Source organism: Schistocerca nitens, chromosome 8 (genome assembly GCF_023898315.1).
Source record: "Schistocerca nitens isolate TAMUIC-IGC-003100 chromosome 8, iqSchNite1.1, whole genome shotgun sequence".
Lineage (NCBI taxonomy): Eukaryota > Metazoa > Arthropoda > Insecta > Orthoptera > Acrididae > Schistocerca > Schistocerca nitens.
The window spans coordinates 384,399,781-384,417,434 of NC_064621.1; the positions used below are offsets into that span (position 1 = coordinate 384,399,781).

At 38.0% G+C, this 17,654-nt stretch overlaps 1 protein-coding gene and 1 non-coding gene across 2 annotated transcripts in view; both read left to right on the forward strand.

The window, feature by feature from the left end:
* The window catches only part of LOC126198416 (probable E3 ubiquitin-protein ligase HERC1), a 747,204-nt gene that overhangs the window by 201,618 nt on the left and 527,932 nt on the right, over positions 1-17,654 (forward strand). Inside the window, exons 15-16 of the mRNA XM_049934719.1 lie at positions 8,930-9,053; positions 9,756-9,938. Coding sequence (XP_049790676.1) covers positions 8,930-9,053; positions 9,756-9,938 — 307 coding nt within the window. The remainder of the gene's footprint in view (positions 1-8,929; positions 9,054-9,755; positions 9,939-17,654) is intronic.
* Trnas-uga (transfer RNA serine (anticodon UGA)) lies at positions 2,493-2,567 on the forward strand. Its single transcript has one exon. It is a non-coding gene; the product is annotated as a tRNA-Ser (tRNA).

A 17,654-nucleotide genomic window follows, 5' to 3' on the forward strand; every position in this document is an offset into this window, starting at 1 on the left:
ATAATTAGTACAGAATTTATATTTGTTTTTACATCAACAATAGAATTTAAGTTACAAAACAATCACTAATTTCATCCTATAATGCAAGTATTAACTAGGAATAATCCAAATAAATTATGAAATCAATTACATCCCTAAAACTAAGCACAAAATTAGATCTTGTGTTATATTCTTTAAAACTGAGGGCCAACTTTTCTCTTTCATGAAAATGCAGGTTGCACTCACGTATGTTGATGGTAATTAATTAAAAGTGCAAAAAATGAATTGAAGGAGGCAGATGGTGAAACAAGGGGAAGTAAAAATATCCCAGCTTGCTTTGCCACATCACCCCCTCATTGGATTGACCAGATAGATATTGCAAATAGCTAACTGCGCAATTCGGTGACCACAAGTGACCCCAGACTGTGGGTTAAAAGTCTGCACACAAAAAATATTAACTACAAAATCTTATCAAAAACTACAGTACATATATTTTTTTTCACATTTATACTTATATGAAATGGCCATATGAAAATCCCCATACAACATATTTACATACAGTATATTGTACGGTTGCACAAAATATCCACTAGTTATACTTTTAACAAAAAATTAGGCATCTTCTTCATAAGTGATGTCTTTTTTTGGTAAGCAAAGATTACATTTTAAGATACATATCACTTTGTACAGGTCCTAAACAAAATAAATCCTCATGGGTTGCAAAAAAACTAAATTACACTGCACATTGCAGTTCACTTTTAGGCAGAAAATTTCACTTGTTCAATGTTTAGTATTTTTCACAAGCACTTTCCCAATTTTAATGAGCTTTTACACACTTTCTCACCAAGTTGTCCACGCCTTCAACAGGTCCAAGTGGCAGTTAGTGAGGAAATGCACTGCTATCATTTCCCTTGGAGGTGCTTCTCCTCCGCTACAGTACATGGAAAAAATCAGACGAAATATCCTACTTTAGGACAGTTACTTTTACTTCTAACTTAAGTCTAAAAAAATGTTTCAAACTAAAAAGATAGTCATTACATCATAAATAAATATTTTTCATAGTTCTCATAACATTACAATAATTAGCACTAAAATTGACTATAGTACAAAAGGTATGGACTAAAAGAAAGTTTTCAAAACAAGTGCATGTTACACTACAAAACATTACTCTTAAGTCATAACTGTCTGAAACTGGTTAAACCTGAAAGATTGGCTCTCTTTCCCACTTGCAAAATAGCAAAAACTCAAGATGTGCAGTGACATAGATTTATTAACCATTATGTTATGAAAAACGAGTAGAGTCACCATTACATAATTTAATTACTACTCAAATCAAAATTAAGGGGATGGAGGTTGTACCAAATCATAGCCCCACTTGTCTACTCAACTCTCATTCAACCAGAAAATTAAATCCTCACAAAATGCTACCAAATAGTTGACGTGTCAGAAGATTCACATCAGTCTAACACCACAGTTATCAGTTAATCAGGAAAATTATCGTTCTTCATTCCATTATTACCAACTCAAGCTCATAATTCTTCAGAACACAAACAGAAGTTTTCAGATAACTTATAGATCCAATGATGCAGCATTGTATGACGCGTACCTCACAAAAATATTGCTCTTTATGTTAAGCTCTCATTCCCAGCTGCAGTGGCATGAATTGCACAATATACACAGTACCCATTGTTGCCTAGTTCACAACTAGATCATCAATACAGTTACACCATATTTGTTTGTATACAATTATCTTTTTCATTACTCAATCACATCTGTCAGTTCCATTATTTTACTTACATTTCTTACCTCGTTAACTAGTGGAGTGAATTCTGCAAAAATAACCCTACTACAGAGACAGGCTCCCTAACTGTTAAGACCATAACATAATTCATTATTTTATTACTTCATTATTGCTTCATTAACTAATAAATAAACACCTGCTTGGCTTATCTAATGCAAAATCGATTCTACTAAAAAACACTCCACAGTAACAGATCCTTATGCTAAGGCAAACTTAATTCTCATTACTGATCAGACAAAACTATCACTTAGAAAAACTATTATTTCACTGTATTCCATCAAATTGCTTAAGATTCTAGCCTGAAGGGTGGTATACATACAAACCTTGCTTAATCTTTCCACATACATTACTGCAGACGACTATGTTCAGGAGATGAGGTACTGGCAGAAATAAAGCTGTGAGGACGGGGCGTGAGTCGTGCTTCCAGTTGGTAGAGCACTTGCCCGCGAAAGGCAAAGGTCCAGAGTTCGAGTCTCGGTCCGGCACACAGTTTTAATCTGCCAGGAAGTTTCATATCAGCGCACACTCCGCTGCAGAGTGAAAATCTCATTCTGGAAACATCCCCCAGGCTGTGGCTAAGCCATGTCTCCGCAATATCCTTTCTTTCAGGAGTGCTAGTTCTGCAAATTTCGCAGGAGAGCTTCTGTAAAGTTTGGAAGGTAGGAGATGAGGTGCAGGCAGAAATAAAGCTGTGAGGACGGCGCGTGAGTCGTGCTTGGGTAGCTCAGTTGGTAGAGCATTTGCCCGTGAAAGGCAAAGGTCCCGAGTTCGAGTCTCGGTCTGGCACACAGTTTTAATCTGCCAGGAAGTTTCATATCAGCGCACACTCCGCTGTAGAGTGAAAATCTCATTATGTTTAAAGTTGTAATTTCGTAATGTTAGAAAATGCTCTACATGACACACTTCTATAGGTAGATAGTGATCTCCATATACTGATTGCACTGAACACAAACACTTCTATTATACTCCAGTTAATATTAAGATCTCGTATTTAAGATGGTTTGTTACTGCATATTGCCGCTGCTGCTACACACACACACACACACACACACACACACACACACACACACACACACACACACACCTGTCCTGCCAATTCCATAGTTAATAGTACCTCTTGTTGCACCCTCATTCATAGCTTAACAGTATTCTTAATAGATTCAAAAAAATGCCTGTGAAATTCCATTCGAATCACTACCTCTGTCCAGTAAACACTTAACATGTATACCATATAGACTTTCTGTTATTACAGGGTACCACACTTTCTTTTCACTTACCATGTGATCTTCTTCATACAACAGATCCTCATTATTCGTCTCGCTGGAAAAACTATCATCCTGCTTACCAAAATGATTATCAGACATAGTCAAATGACAGATAGCATAGCCCTCTTCCTCATTACCACTCTCAAACTCGACCTCTTCATTAGGCCTAATATTATCCCCCTTTATTCTTTCTTTACTTAACACATTGCCATCATTATCAATTATAAATTCAAATACGTCATCCTCATTACTACTGGATTCGTCATTGCTATCATCATTACAAATACTGTCAGAATCAGACCCACTGACAGTTTCTATATGCTTTGGAATTTGTACCTCTTCCACATTTATCTTCATTTCAGTTAATTTTGAATCTACATTTTCATTTACTTTCACCAGTTTTTCCTCTACCACTACGGCACACTTGGTTTCTACCTCCTTTTCAAAATCATTTTTAATCTGATCGATTTGGTTCTAAAGTTTAACCCTGTTTTCAGCACAGAACTTTTCGGAAGCCTGCACCCTCCTACTATAGTCATCACAAAGTTTCTATCTCTTCCACACATTTACAACTCAATGTTCATTTCTCATTAGTATTATCACAATCTTTAACTACTGCATCAAACTTCTTATTTAATTCTGAAAGGCTAGCGCTAACTACCTTAATTTCCTTTTAATGTCTTTCTTCGTCCATCTTTTAGGCTAGTCATTTCAGTTTTCATACTATTAATGTCTACTTTCATACTACTGATGTCTTCTTTCATACACATACTACTCATAATTTGCCTTAACATCGCTCGTAAGTTTCCATCTGCCATAAACTGTTGCCCTTGCTGACTTTCGCTACTAGATTCCTCCTCCTTAACCTTAATGATTTCATCCACTTCAGTACTGTTTTCGCCTATTTAGCTCACATCACCAGACGATGTAGAGGACGCTTTTATCATTTCATCTACAATAGGATTTTCATCCCCATCATTCAAAGTTACATTCATGTCAGATTGATAAGCACTATCATGTACTGAACCAGGCCTTGTCTCCCATCATACTGTCTTGTTCATTAAGACCACTCATTATGTATCACTTGGTACAAAACAGCTTTTGCTACGAAATTACCTTAATTTTTAATCACTCGTCTGCTGCTGCTGCTCTGCTGTAGCTGTCATCTCGACTCTTCGTCTGCTGCAAGTTGTAATTCTCTCGGCGAGGCATCTTGTTTATTTCGGTCAGCTGTGTCCACCTGTGTCTGCTTGGCTGCTCCTGTACTCAGTGGCTTCTTCCATAGAACCTGCTTGCTGATTGGTAGCTGTCCTACTGTGGCTATGAAACCCAAGCCCTGATTGGCTGCATCATCTCTTCCATTTAAACTGTACTGTAAACCATTCGAGTGCACAATTCACTGTCAAAGTTTGTGAGTTCTAGTTAATAGTCCCCACATACATTAGTCCTCTCCTAGGGCACCAAATGTGACAATTCACTTTCTTCGTTTGTAGTCCTCTGTGTCGACGTACTGCGTTGTAATACTGGCTGAAAAATGGTCCGTGGAAGTACATCACTGACTACTATAACCAATGTAGCCGACAGGTGCATGGTTGAATTGCACATTAGTTTAATTTCACTGTTCACAATGCCCCAATAATACACAGTTATTTGTGGCCAGTACACTATTGTTTTAACTTTCCACAAGCCTCATTAATAGTTTGCAGGCAAACCTCCACATACTGCTACTATAGTTTACTATTGAACATCTATGAGCAGTAAAAACCTAACCACAGAGTTCACAGTTTTTGAAGAATAGAAAGGTACGTATGGAGGAGACTCTGTCATTGTTTTAACACATGACCTAATTGTGTAACACATATTTCATAGTGCTGTTTTAAGCAACACTTACACTATCCTTTGCTCAGAGAGGGGTAAAATATGCTGCTATAAAAATTTTCGACGAATTACCAGATGAAATAAGATGTCTGAAAAACAGCAGTAATAGCTTAAAAAAAATCGAAATCATATCTCCTTGACAACTCCTTCTAACTCTCGTCTGAAACTCGGCTGTGGACTGACTGTCTCAGGACCAAAAATCAAGCCCATATATATCGTCCCAATAAGAGGTGCTGACACTACACATTGTTCGATGTTTAATTTACAGAAGTTACAATTAAAACTTAACTCATTAAATTAACTGAATACTTTGAAAAATTGGTTCTTTTTAACAGTTTATTCTACTACAAGAGTTAGGCTGAATTATTCATTTAAATGGTGAAATTAACATATATCATTACACAAACAATACTTTTGAAAAAACTGTTAATTAATTTGGAATTAATTTAGGGCTGGCTTTGCTAACAGGTTTTCGAATAGAGCCAAATAGATCCTTTAAGAATACTATTAGTTGTTCCTCCAAATTTTTATAATTTGTACAGAATTTATATTTGTTTGTACGTCAACAATAGAATTTAAGTTACGAAACAATCACTAATTTCATCCTAGAATGCAAGTATTAATTATGAATAGTCAAAATAAATTAGGAAATCAATTACATCCATAAAACTAAGCACAATATTAGATCTTGTGTTATATTCTTTAAAACTGAGGGCCAACCTTTCTCTTTCATGAAAATACAGATTACACTGAAGTATGTTAGTGGTAATTAGTTAAAAGAGCAAAAAACAAATTTAAGAAGGCAGATGGCAAAACGAGACGGGAAGTAAAAATACCCAGCTTGCTTCGCCCACAAATTCAATATGGTGTTGACCCACCCGTATCCTTGATGACAGCTTCCACTTTCGCAGACATATATTAAATCAAGTGCTGGAAGGTTTCTTGGGGAATGGCAGCCCACAGAATGCTGAGGTATTAATGTCAGTTGGTGAGGCCTATCATGAAGTCGGCGCTCCAAAACATCCCAAAGGTGTTCTGTAGGATTCAGGTCACGACTCTGTGCAGGCCAGTCCATTACAGGGATGTTATTGTCATGTAACCACTCTGCCACAGGCAGTGCATTATGAACAGCTGCTTGGTCATGTTGAAAGATGCAATTGTCATCCCCGAATTGCTCTTTAACAGTGGAAAGCAAGAAGGTGCTTAAAACATCAATGTAGGCCTGTGCTGTGATAGTGCCACTCAAAACAGCAAGGTCTGCAAGCCCCCTCCATGAAAAACAAGACCACACCACAACACCATCACCTCCGAATTTTACAGTTAGAACTACATATGCTGGCCGATGATGTTCACCGTGCATTCCCCATACCCACACCCTGCCGTCAGATCGCCACATTGTGTACCGTTATTCGTCACTCCACACAACATTTTTCCACTGCTCAATCGTCCACCAAGCGAGGGGTCGTTTGGCATTTACCGCCGTGATGTGTGGCTTATGAGCAGCCTCTCCACCATGAAATCCAAGTTTTCTAACCTTCCGCCTAACTGTCATAGTACTTGTAGTGGATCCTTAAGCAGTTGGAATTCCTGTGTGATGGTCTGGATAGATGTCTGTCTATTACACATTACGACCCTATCGAGACTGTCGATGGCCTTTGTCAGTCAACAGACAAGGTCGGCGTGCACGCTTTTGTGCTGTACGCATCGCTACATGTTTCCCCGTCACTATCACATCGGAAACCATGGACCTGGGGATGTTTAGGAGTGTGGAAATCTCGCATACAGATGCATGACGCAAGTGACACCAAATCACCTGACCACATTCGAAGTCCGTGAGGTATGCAGAGTGCCCCATTCTCCTCTCTCACGATGTCTAATAACAACTGAGGTCTTTGATATGGAGTACCTGGCAGTAGGTGGCAGCACAATGCACGTAATTTGAAAAACTTATGTTTTGGGGGTGTCCGGATACTTTTGATCACATAGTGTACTTACCAACAACAACTTCACCTTTCAGAGGCAGACATACAAACGGATCAGGGGTACAGCTATGGGAAGCAGGATGGCTCCTTTGTGTGCTAACCTTTTCATGGGTCACTTGGAGGGCGCCTACCTTGGATCCATAAGTCTTCAGTCCCTGACTTAGTTGAGATACATTGATGACATCTTTACCATATGCACTCATGGTGAGGCTGACCTGCTAAAATTCCTGGAATCTCTGAATACCTTCTTCCAGTTGAATTTCACATTGTCTTATTCTGAGTCCCATGCCACTTTCCTTGATGTTGATCTCATCCACACCAAAGGCCAGTTACGCACTTCCATCCACATTAAACCTACCAATAAACAGCAGTACTTACATTCTGACAGTTGCCATCCTTTCCATGTCAAACATTCCCTCTTATTTGTTTGGGTGCATATTCTTTACAGCAATACACCACCATTCTCATCTCAGCTTTCACTGCACGTAATTACCCCACCAGCCTAGTTCAAAAGCAAATTTCCCGGGCCGTCACATTCAATCCTGGTACTGCTGATCCCTCCAAAAAACAACTTTGGAGCACACCATTGGTGACTCAGTATTATTCTGGTCTGGAATGTGTTAATCAGCTACTTCGACAGGGCCATAACTTCCGAAAATCATGTCCTGAAATGAAATCCATTATGTCTGAAATTTTGCCCACTACTCCTGGAATAGCTTTCCGTTGCCTTCCAAATCTCCGAATTATTCGTGTCAGCCCCTATGCTTCATCTTCACCCATCTCCCTACCCTATGGCTCCTACCCCTATGACTGTCCCTGCTGCAAGACTTACCCTATGCATCCTCCTACCACCCCTGTATAACAGCCCTGTAACATATACTATCAAAGGGAGATCGACCTGCAAAATGACACGTCATATACCAGCTGTTATGTAAACACTGTTCGGCCTTCTATAACGGCATGACTATAACCAAATTATCAATTAGGATGAATGGGCATAGGCAGAGGGTGTACACTGGTAGCTTGCAGTATCTAATCTTTTCTTCACTCCATTTTAGTTTTCTACATCTTTTATTGTCTGGCCCATCTGTTTTTCACTGCCCCCCTCCCACCTCTGTTACGTACAATGCACTTAGCTTTTCACTCTTATTATTAAGTCAAGCATGATGTTCAAACAGTAATCTCTTGCCTGTATATTACGGTGTATTCCACCTTTAAGCTCTCAGGTTTTCAAATCTCGTCCGGTGCAGTCCCCAACCATCAGTCTTCTTCTCACCCCGTGCAGTTCGTCTCCCCTGATCTGCAGTTTTGGGTGACTTTCCCGAAATCAACCCCTTTTCCTAGACCTCTCCAGTCCTTTTCCTTCACCTCTCTTTCCTTCCCCTTCAACCCTTCTGCCCGATGGAGGAGCCACTGGCTCCGAAAGCTTGCCTAATTACAACCTTCTTTTATGTGTGAGTGTTTTGATGGCGCTTGGTGAGTTGATTTTTTTATCTATCCAATTAAATTCTTCTGTCAAAAATTGATTGTTTTCGTTGTTATATGCACTTTATTGTTATATATCAAACAATTGAAAGTCCAGGATGGAATGTAAGAATATTATGAATAGGAAAGTTGCTACTTACCATATAGCCAAGATGCTGAGTCGCAGATAGGCACAACATAAAGACTGTCACAAATGTGGTTGAAAATGAGATGAAAATGTGCTTGCCATTAGGAAAAAAAACTGATCATAAAATATGTTGATACAGTCAAGAATGGCAGCCTGAAGCCTGAACTCATCATCAGTTAAGGACAGAGTATGTCACAGGAGTGTTTGAGACTGCCAAATTTTGTGACGGTCTTTTTGTTGTGCCTATCTGCGACTCAGCATCTCCACTATATGGTGAGTAGCAATTTTCCTTTTCACGATATTATTATGTATGATTGTTTGAACTGCTATATTTTTTTGTGTAAAAGTTATTCCTTTTGTTATCAAGTGTAACCTGCTAAAGCGTCAGTTTACACATTGTGTTTTTGCTTAGCTGTTACAGAGCACAACCATTTTAGAAGATCATCTGAACTCATTGTTTTCCATGGCATGTAAAATTTTTGACCATACCACTGGACTTGTAGAGAGATTTCCCACTGCTTATTCACATTTACTAGGTAAAGTAGTTTTATGAACTTCTAAGTTAGTTTAATACAAAGCACTGCCATACTTATAAAGGCACTGAAGTGTCTGTCACACATGTCTTTTTAGGCCAAGAGTATTAGGAGAGTTAAAGCAATATGGCTCCTGTTTTCATCTCATATTCTACTTCTGTGCATGTTTAGACCTATCTATACACATAATGTAGTCTAAAGTTTGAGTTCCTCTCATGCTGTAACCCTGTGACAGTGAATGAAACAATTAAAAATGTGTAGTGACGAATTAATTGCAGTAGGTTTCAAAGCTTTTGACAATCCACTATAGGACCATGATTTTTCATTGTGGTGCTATTCTGGTCTCAAGAAAAGTGAAAACTCTACTGAAAAGGTAGCCGTTATCTAAGGACAAAGAGGTTCTGCAGGAATGTTATTTTCTCGCATGCCAGAACATATTTAGAAAATTTGATTTGATGAATGGTTTTGTAAGATGAAAGGTTTTATTGAGTTAAGTAAGGAAGTAAAATAAATGGGCCTGTGTTACAAAACTTTCCTACTACACTTTGCATAATTTTATTGTTGGTTAATAAGCCAATTTATTCTTGATTCCATTAAGTATTAGATTTTGTCATATGGTCATACTATTATTTTACTTCTGTTCCAGTGTTACAATTATTTGCCATAAGGAATTGTTGATTTTAAATTTGTTCATATTTGTGGCAGGTGTTCTACGGGATTCTGTGGCTGGAAATATGCTTTCTAAAGTACTTCACACACTGTTATTGCAAGAAATATCTTTTGTGCAGGATGTAATGTTCTGTCTGCTTTCACTGATGCCATCTCTGAGCTCTCTAATAAAGTTACTGTTTTCAAAGAATATCTGTGCTATGGATACCTTTCTCCCTGGTAAGTGAAATATAGTAGCCTTTCTATTTTAACTAACCATTAACAATATTATGAAAAGGATAGTTGCTACTCATCATATAGCGGAGATGCAGAGTTGCAGATAGGCACAACAAAAATACTGTCACACAATTAGCTTTCAGCCAACAAAGCCCTTGTCAAAAATAGGCAAAACATACACACACATCTGTTTTTGACAAAGGCCTTCTTGGCCTAAGCTTAATGTTGGACAGTCTTTTTGTTGTGCCTATCTCCAACTGTGCATCTTTGCTATATGGTGAGCAGCAACTATCGTTTCGTAAGATTGTTACATTCCATCGTGGATTTGCCAATGTTCAATTAACCATTATTGATATACTATTACAGTTACTGTACTTTGGTTCCAGTTATTACTTGTAATTTCATGTGTATTAATCTGTTGTCTTTACTTTGGCACTGAATGTATTCTGGGACCTGGGATGATATATTTTGAATGCGCATTTGGTTCACTTAGAACGTCATGGAATAGTAACAACAGATAGTCAAAAGTGAGTTATGTAACATTTTCTTAAAAATATATTAAAGTTGTAAAGAAGGTGAGAAGGGGGCAGGGGAGATGAAAATGTAATTGCCATTAGGAAAAAAAGCTGATAATAAAATATGTTGATACAGTCAAGAATGGCAGCCTGATCCCTGAACTCATCATCAGTCATGGACAGAGTATATCACAGGAGTGTTTGAGACTGCCAAAATTTTATGACAGAAGTACTTAAGACCACTACCAGATAACCCTCTTACTGAAGAGCAGAATATGAGCTGATGCAAGCATTTGATGAAAGCTGAAAGTCAAAGTGGAGTAACCCGGTAAAAATCTTGAAATGAAAGTGAACAGAAAGAAGGTGAGCTTTGAATGGGTACTGAAATGTCATTAGAGATTCCACATGTCCCAAGAACAACTTCCCTGAAGTAACTGCAAAACAAGTGGCAAACCAACTGTTGCTGAATGACAAAACTGTTGTTGGAGGACTCAAGAGCTCATACCACAGGATTTGGGGAGTGAAACCACTTCCTCAAGAATACTGTCACTATGACTGAGCTAAAGTTTGCCATTTGTGGCTTGATTCCTAACTGAATAGTATGTTTTTGTGGACTCCAGTTCTAACCACTTTGTACCTTTGGACAGAAATGCAGAAATGGCTCCTGGTTTTGGTAAATGCCTCTGTTACCAACTTTCAGATCTCCTAAACATGAAGAAAGCCAGAGTTGTTTCCCTGTTGTAATCAGAGAAGGCATCAAATGACTCAAAAAGTTTCTGACCTTTGTCACTGCTCTGATAGATACTCGTATCTTATCAGGGACTGCCTAGAAGAGAAATTCACACACCAACTACCTGGGTACTAACTTCGGAAATTATATATCAGCCAGGTACTAAATCTGATGCAAAACATTGAGGACAGATTCAAGAAAAAAAATATTTGAGTTGCATTCTTTGACCTGAGAGCCACATAGGACATTGACAACGACCAAGATCTGCTGATTGAACTATACAAGCTGACAAGAGACCATTGTCTCACATCCTTAGTTGGCACCCTCCACAGCAATAGATTATATGCCAGCCTCTATGGAAAGAACTGTAGTCAGTGGAACTGGGTGAATGGCTTATCACATGAAAGCATTCTGGCTGTAGTACTGTACATTGTGAACACAAGTGACCAGGCAAAGTCAAATCCCACCAAGCAAACTTTCAACACACACACTATCTCTATTATAAGGCTATAAACCTGAAGCCAAACCCCAGCATGAGGTAGGGTGATCAGACATCCGGAATAATCCGGACATGTCCTTTTTGGCTCTTTGTCCGGGGTCCGGGCAGATTTTTACAGTGTCCGGCTTTTTCGCAAAAGTGAGCGTAATACAGTTAAATTTACAATTCGTCCCATTCTATTGCTTTTTCTTAAATACTTTAACTATTGGCATAGCCTTTGTGATAAACACGTACGAAGGCTGTGTTAGTAGGTGGCACCAGGATCGTCGATGTTATCGTTGATCGACCTATAAGCGAATGCAAATATCAATTATTTAAAATTTTCGTTTCGTATCTTCGCTTTGTACTGGCTTGGCTTCCTGTAGTGCAAGTGTGATTTGTGAGTGTAATTTTTAACCGAGTGAGTTACGTAAAATATTTGGCTATGCCTATACGAAAGTGTACATTTTCTGATGTCCTTTCCTGCAAATATCCAACTTTCAAGAAAGGGAGAAATGAATTTGAAGCAGAGTGTAAGGTATGTCGAGCTGGAACGTACGTCTCAGTGGCCAATAAAGATAAGAAATAACTCGATAGATTAACTGTCATGGTTTTATTTCATTGTTTTATAGTCATTCAATTTATTTGTATTCGGAAGGTTAAAGTGGAGTTTACATGTCGTCAGCTGCTGATTCAATTGTAGACGTTGGTAGTGGTGCGTCGAGTTAAGGGAGGTGAATGGTCTTACATTTTTTGCTTTTTAAACAATTCCGTGCTGTTGGCATAACATAACAATTGACGCCACACTGTCACCACAATCAATGTTCTTAATTTTTTTAAATTTTTTTTATATTGCTCAGTCAACCACCACCTGACCACCAGTAACAATTAACTACTAGTTTTACTGGTAATTCCTTTCAGTCACGTGACTTGTCCAAAGCTGACGGGTGGTATCCTCATCTGCAGTTGACCCGTTTGATGTGTCCTCTTTTTTTCTTCCTTTGTTTTCCTTTTTGAAGCTGTTTGTCCTCCTTTTTAAACAGTTGCATTTGGCCACCCTAGGTAGGTATGTACTTTTCAGCTCAATAACAAACAGAAGCATGATGAGAACTCTGTGTGCTGTGATGAGGTGAACAATTCCAGCATTGCTTACAGCCAAAATGTCTAGGTGTGACTCTGGATCACAACCTGACACAAGAAAAAACATTATTAGGACACTGAGAGGTAAGAAATGGGGTAATGATCCTTGACTGTTAGGAATGTTGTATGATGCTGTGCATGTCTGCTGCTGAGTACACTAATTTTATGTGGAGCAGATGCACATACGAAGAAGGTTGATACCACAGTAAAATAGTCAGTGTTGGTTGCAGTGGGATGCCTGAAGCAAACATCAGTGCAGAAACTCTACTTACTCATTAATGCAGGTCCTAGTGGGTGGCCATCAGAAAGCATCTAGTTGGAAAGATTGAGTACAGAACTGGAGAATTTCGACATCTTCCCAAGAGAAAAGCCTGTTTCTGACAGTGAGCTCCTGTATACTGTGGGGCTCATTTTGAACAGCATGAGGGTGGGAGTACCACACTGCAAGACAGACTTGCAGAAGTGATACATCCTCTTGGATATATCTATGCAAGTGGTGAGATGCAGTATCTGGACCACTTGCTGCATTATTGCCTGCTGCATGAACCTAGCACAATGAAGATCTTCTAAATTTGCTAGCAAGAACACTTTGGACACAGTTTTCTGGAGCTAAACTTCTCCAAACAGGCATGGAAAAAGGAGGAGGAAAACAGGGTATTCTGACAGATGTTGTTATGAAAGTAAAACATGAATGCGCACTTCGAAGTTTATTGACTTGATAAAGGACATAAACTGAGGAAGGGAGCAGGGGAAGCATTAAAGTTTATGGAATTAACCCTTTGAGTCCCAATAATATTAAAGAAAAATTAATTTTAAAATTTTTCACAAAATTGACTTTTGTCATCTTTGTAAACAATGAGTACAAGAAGAAACTGGCAAAAAGTAAACAATCGTTGTTGTAAGGAAGTGGTTTCCCTCTTGGAATACAGTTTTAAAATTTCTCACAAACTTAACCTTTATTATCATAGTAAGGAATAAATACAAAAAGAAATTCACTAAAAGTAAACAATACATTTTTTTAAGAAGGTGCTTCCCTTTGGAACCACAAGCACACACAATTTGCAACCACCCAACATTTCATGAGATATATTTGTTTCATGAGATATATTTGGAAAAAATTTCATACTTTTCCTAGACAAAAATGTCTCATCTTGAAACAGCCATGAACTCATAATTCCTTAAACAAATTACACTCCTAAATAACAAGCAAAAATGGGCCTAAAATTTAAAAAGATTAAATCAGAAGTACATAATGCTGCACTGGTTTTATTTTGAAACTACTCATAAAAGTGGTACTACAAACTCAGATAACTTTAGATATACTTACTTCTACTGTCAGTGGTCCCCGTAATATGATCACTATTTATTTTACGAGATTATTACAGTACTGCTAATGTATTAGTAACATACACACACAGATTTATAATATATGAAGGGACAATTACAAAGAAAATTCTATAAATACAGACATAAAGTGATAACAATAAAAATACAAATGTACATCAAGAATTTATAAAATACAGACAGGAAAAACTAATAAATAAACAGCAAGATAGTTCTCTTCATATTCTGTAGAGAACCAGTGTTATACAGTTTTGAATTGGCTGTGAAATACCTATAATTTGATAGGGTTAGCTAACAGGAGTTGGTTGTAGAAAACCTGTCACAGCGCATCCAACTTCTTGTCCTTGGAATCTTTCATGGCAGTATTTCTGAACAAAATCTTCTTGGTTTTATAGCCATTTCAATTCAAATAAAATTCTCTAGCTTTTGATGCCTATCTCCACCATTGTCTTCAGGAGTACACTGACTGCCAGGGCTGGCATGTTTTTCTGCTTATATCGCCACAATTGTGGCTTCTGGCACCAATCAGAGAGGGGCCAAAATGACACATGCACAGAAGGTGAGTTGGGCAGTCATAGTAACTCTGGCCTGCCACAGAAACGAGTGACATAAGGGGCTGGCGCCACATTTGAAACTACTCTCTTGCCTCTCTACAAGCATCAAGTATTCATCATTGCTTCCTTTCGACACTCAAAGCCCGCCTCCGTGCCCTACTAAATGTGTACCTGTGGTCTGTGTTAAAATTGTTGCTTTTCATTCTAATCTCAGCTCCATTTTTTACAATGGAATTCCAGTGTGTTGATGCACAAGGCAAATGTCTCGAGTTTTCAGACTAAATTTTGTGGCCAATTTCCAGGCAGTGCTCAGCTATGGGTGACTTGTCAAGGTCCCTCTGTTTAAAATGTCAGTTGAGTAGACTCTGCAACTGTGTGAGTTATCTGACATACATAGATGCTATAGCTTTTGCAAGAGGTGCCATATATGCTGGTCACATGAAATGCTATTTCATCTTTAATAGGGTGCAGCGTATTTCTTATCTTGGGTGTGCACTGGAACACTGGTCTCAGTCCATGTTTCTGTTATTCATTGCCCCACAGTATGGCAGAAAAGCAACCGTCTTGGCCTCTTCTGCTGATTCAGAAGGCATCCTTCTTTCATGGTACATGAGGGCATTTGCAATGTCTGTCTTGCTATAACCATTCTCTCTGAACACATGTCTCAGGTGCTGCAATTCAGACTGTAGATGGTCGTCATCAGAAATAACTTTTTCTGTGTGTATTAATGTGCTCAGGACCACTTTGTTGTGTACAGGATAGTGAAAACTAGCAGTGTTCAAGTATCAGTCAGTGTGTGTTGGTGCCAGAGGCCATAGTCATGGCTATGTAAACAGAAAAGCATGCCAGCCCCAGCAGTCAGTGGTTTTACTCCTGACGATGATGGCAGAGAGAGCCATTGAATGCAAGGAATTTTGTTTGAACTGACACAGCTTAAAAACTGAGAAGATTTTATTCTGCATCCAGTCTCGTTCAAAGCTCTATCAACATCTTTGTAGTGTGCAGAATTTTGACAAAATGTTGCAGAATTTTCTGCTGCGGAGAAACATAGTGCAAGGGCTGATGTTTGAAGCACTTTTGTTTTAGATTAGATTAGATTCAGTTTTTGTTCTATAAATCCAAAAATTGAGATGATTCTCATGGATGTGGAACGTATCAAAAAATATAGCATAAAAACATAAAACATTTTAATATAATAATACTACCCCAATCATTTGTCAGGAGACTGTTGAAATAGGTGAATACAATGCGGTAAACTGGAACAGCTAATATTTACAGATTTAACACACTGTCAGAATGAAACACTGTTATGCTTTATTAATAAATTTGTCACACACAAAATACCTAATCTTGACTGCTTTGACCAAGTGCTGTCAAAACTGAAATCTAACAGATATTTTTACTTAAGATGGCTTTAACAGTCTCTGTTAAGATATTCATCTATGGAGTAGAAGGAGTTGCCTACTAAAATGTCTTTCAAACTCTGTTTAAACGGTGCTTTATCTGAAGCTAAGTTTTTAATGGTTGCTGACAATTTATTGAAAATGTGTGTTCCTGAATATTGGACCCATTTTTGAACCAAGGTAAGTGATTTTAGGTCTTTCCGTAGATTGTTCTTATTCCTAGTATTGATACTATGTATTGAGCTATTGGTTGGAGACAGAGATCTATTACTTGCAACAAATTTCATTAAGGAATAAATATACTGAGAAGCAGAGGTTAGAATACCAAGTTCCTTGAACAGGTTTCTACATGATGTTCTTGAATTTACACCACCAATGATTCTTATCACGCACTTTTGCACCCTAAAAACTTTTACTTGGTTTGACTGCCGCAAGTGATTTCTGTAAGTTTGTAGATGATGATGTTCTGTGCAAATACTTCAAGTTTTGTATCTTCACAATGCACTTTGAATGTAAGGAAACGGTTCATAATTACTCCATGGTGGTGACACTAAACCCATTGGCAGGAATATCGAGGTTCAAGATCCCATCTGACGAGGTTTTCTGTGGTTGGCCTAAATTGTTTAAAGTGATTAAGCAATGGCGAATTTCCATCTTCATTTCTGTCTACTCAGAGATTGCTCTTAATTTCTAATGCATTCAGTGTCAACAGAGCATTAATATAAAGATGCTGGATGAATTTTGAGATCATGGAGAATTGTAAACAAATTCATAATGATATGAGAAATATTCTGATAAAACTTTTGGTTCCATTTTTGTTCCTTTTTCCTTAAGAAAACATCTGTGTGAGATGATGATGGCTTTAAAATCTAGATGCAGTATGCCTACATTCAAAGAGAAAGTAATTGTTGCTACTTCATACTAACATTTGCTTCATACCAACTTTTGCTTGATCCCTAGGTAGCCTATACAAAGTAGCTAAGGATTGTAAAAACCCCATGATTTTCTGTATTTTCTGTTACATACTTCACTCTGAATTTGTGATTCTATCCTTTATGGTGAGGTTGGTTGCATAGAAAGCTCTACATTTGAATTGTGTGTTTGATACAGAAACAGATATAAAAACAAAAGTGCTTAACTGAAATATTTTCATATATTCGTATGTGGGGTTCGTGTCTGAACTGTTTTACTGTCATACTTATACCAGTTTTATAGAGGATTCACAGGCAGGCCCAATGAAAAAGACTGATAAAATATTAAAGCTTTCAGACAAAGTCCTTCTTCTGCAGTACAAGACACATACACATTCACACAAGTCACACATACATGAGTGCTCTAGTACCCTGAGACAATATCAATATGTGTGAGAGTTGTGATTGTGTGTATATGTGTGTTTTTCTCTGATGCAGAAGAAGGACCTTGTCTGAAAGCTTTAATATTTTAGCAGTCCTTTTCATTGTGTCACTCTGTGTCTCAGTACCACCTCTGTACGATGAGTAACAATCTATTCTACCCATGCTATTGTTATTCCATCTGGGACTTTCCATTGTTTGAT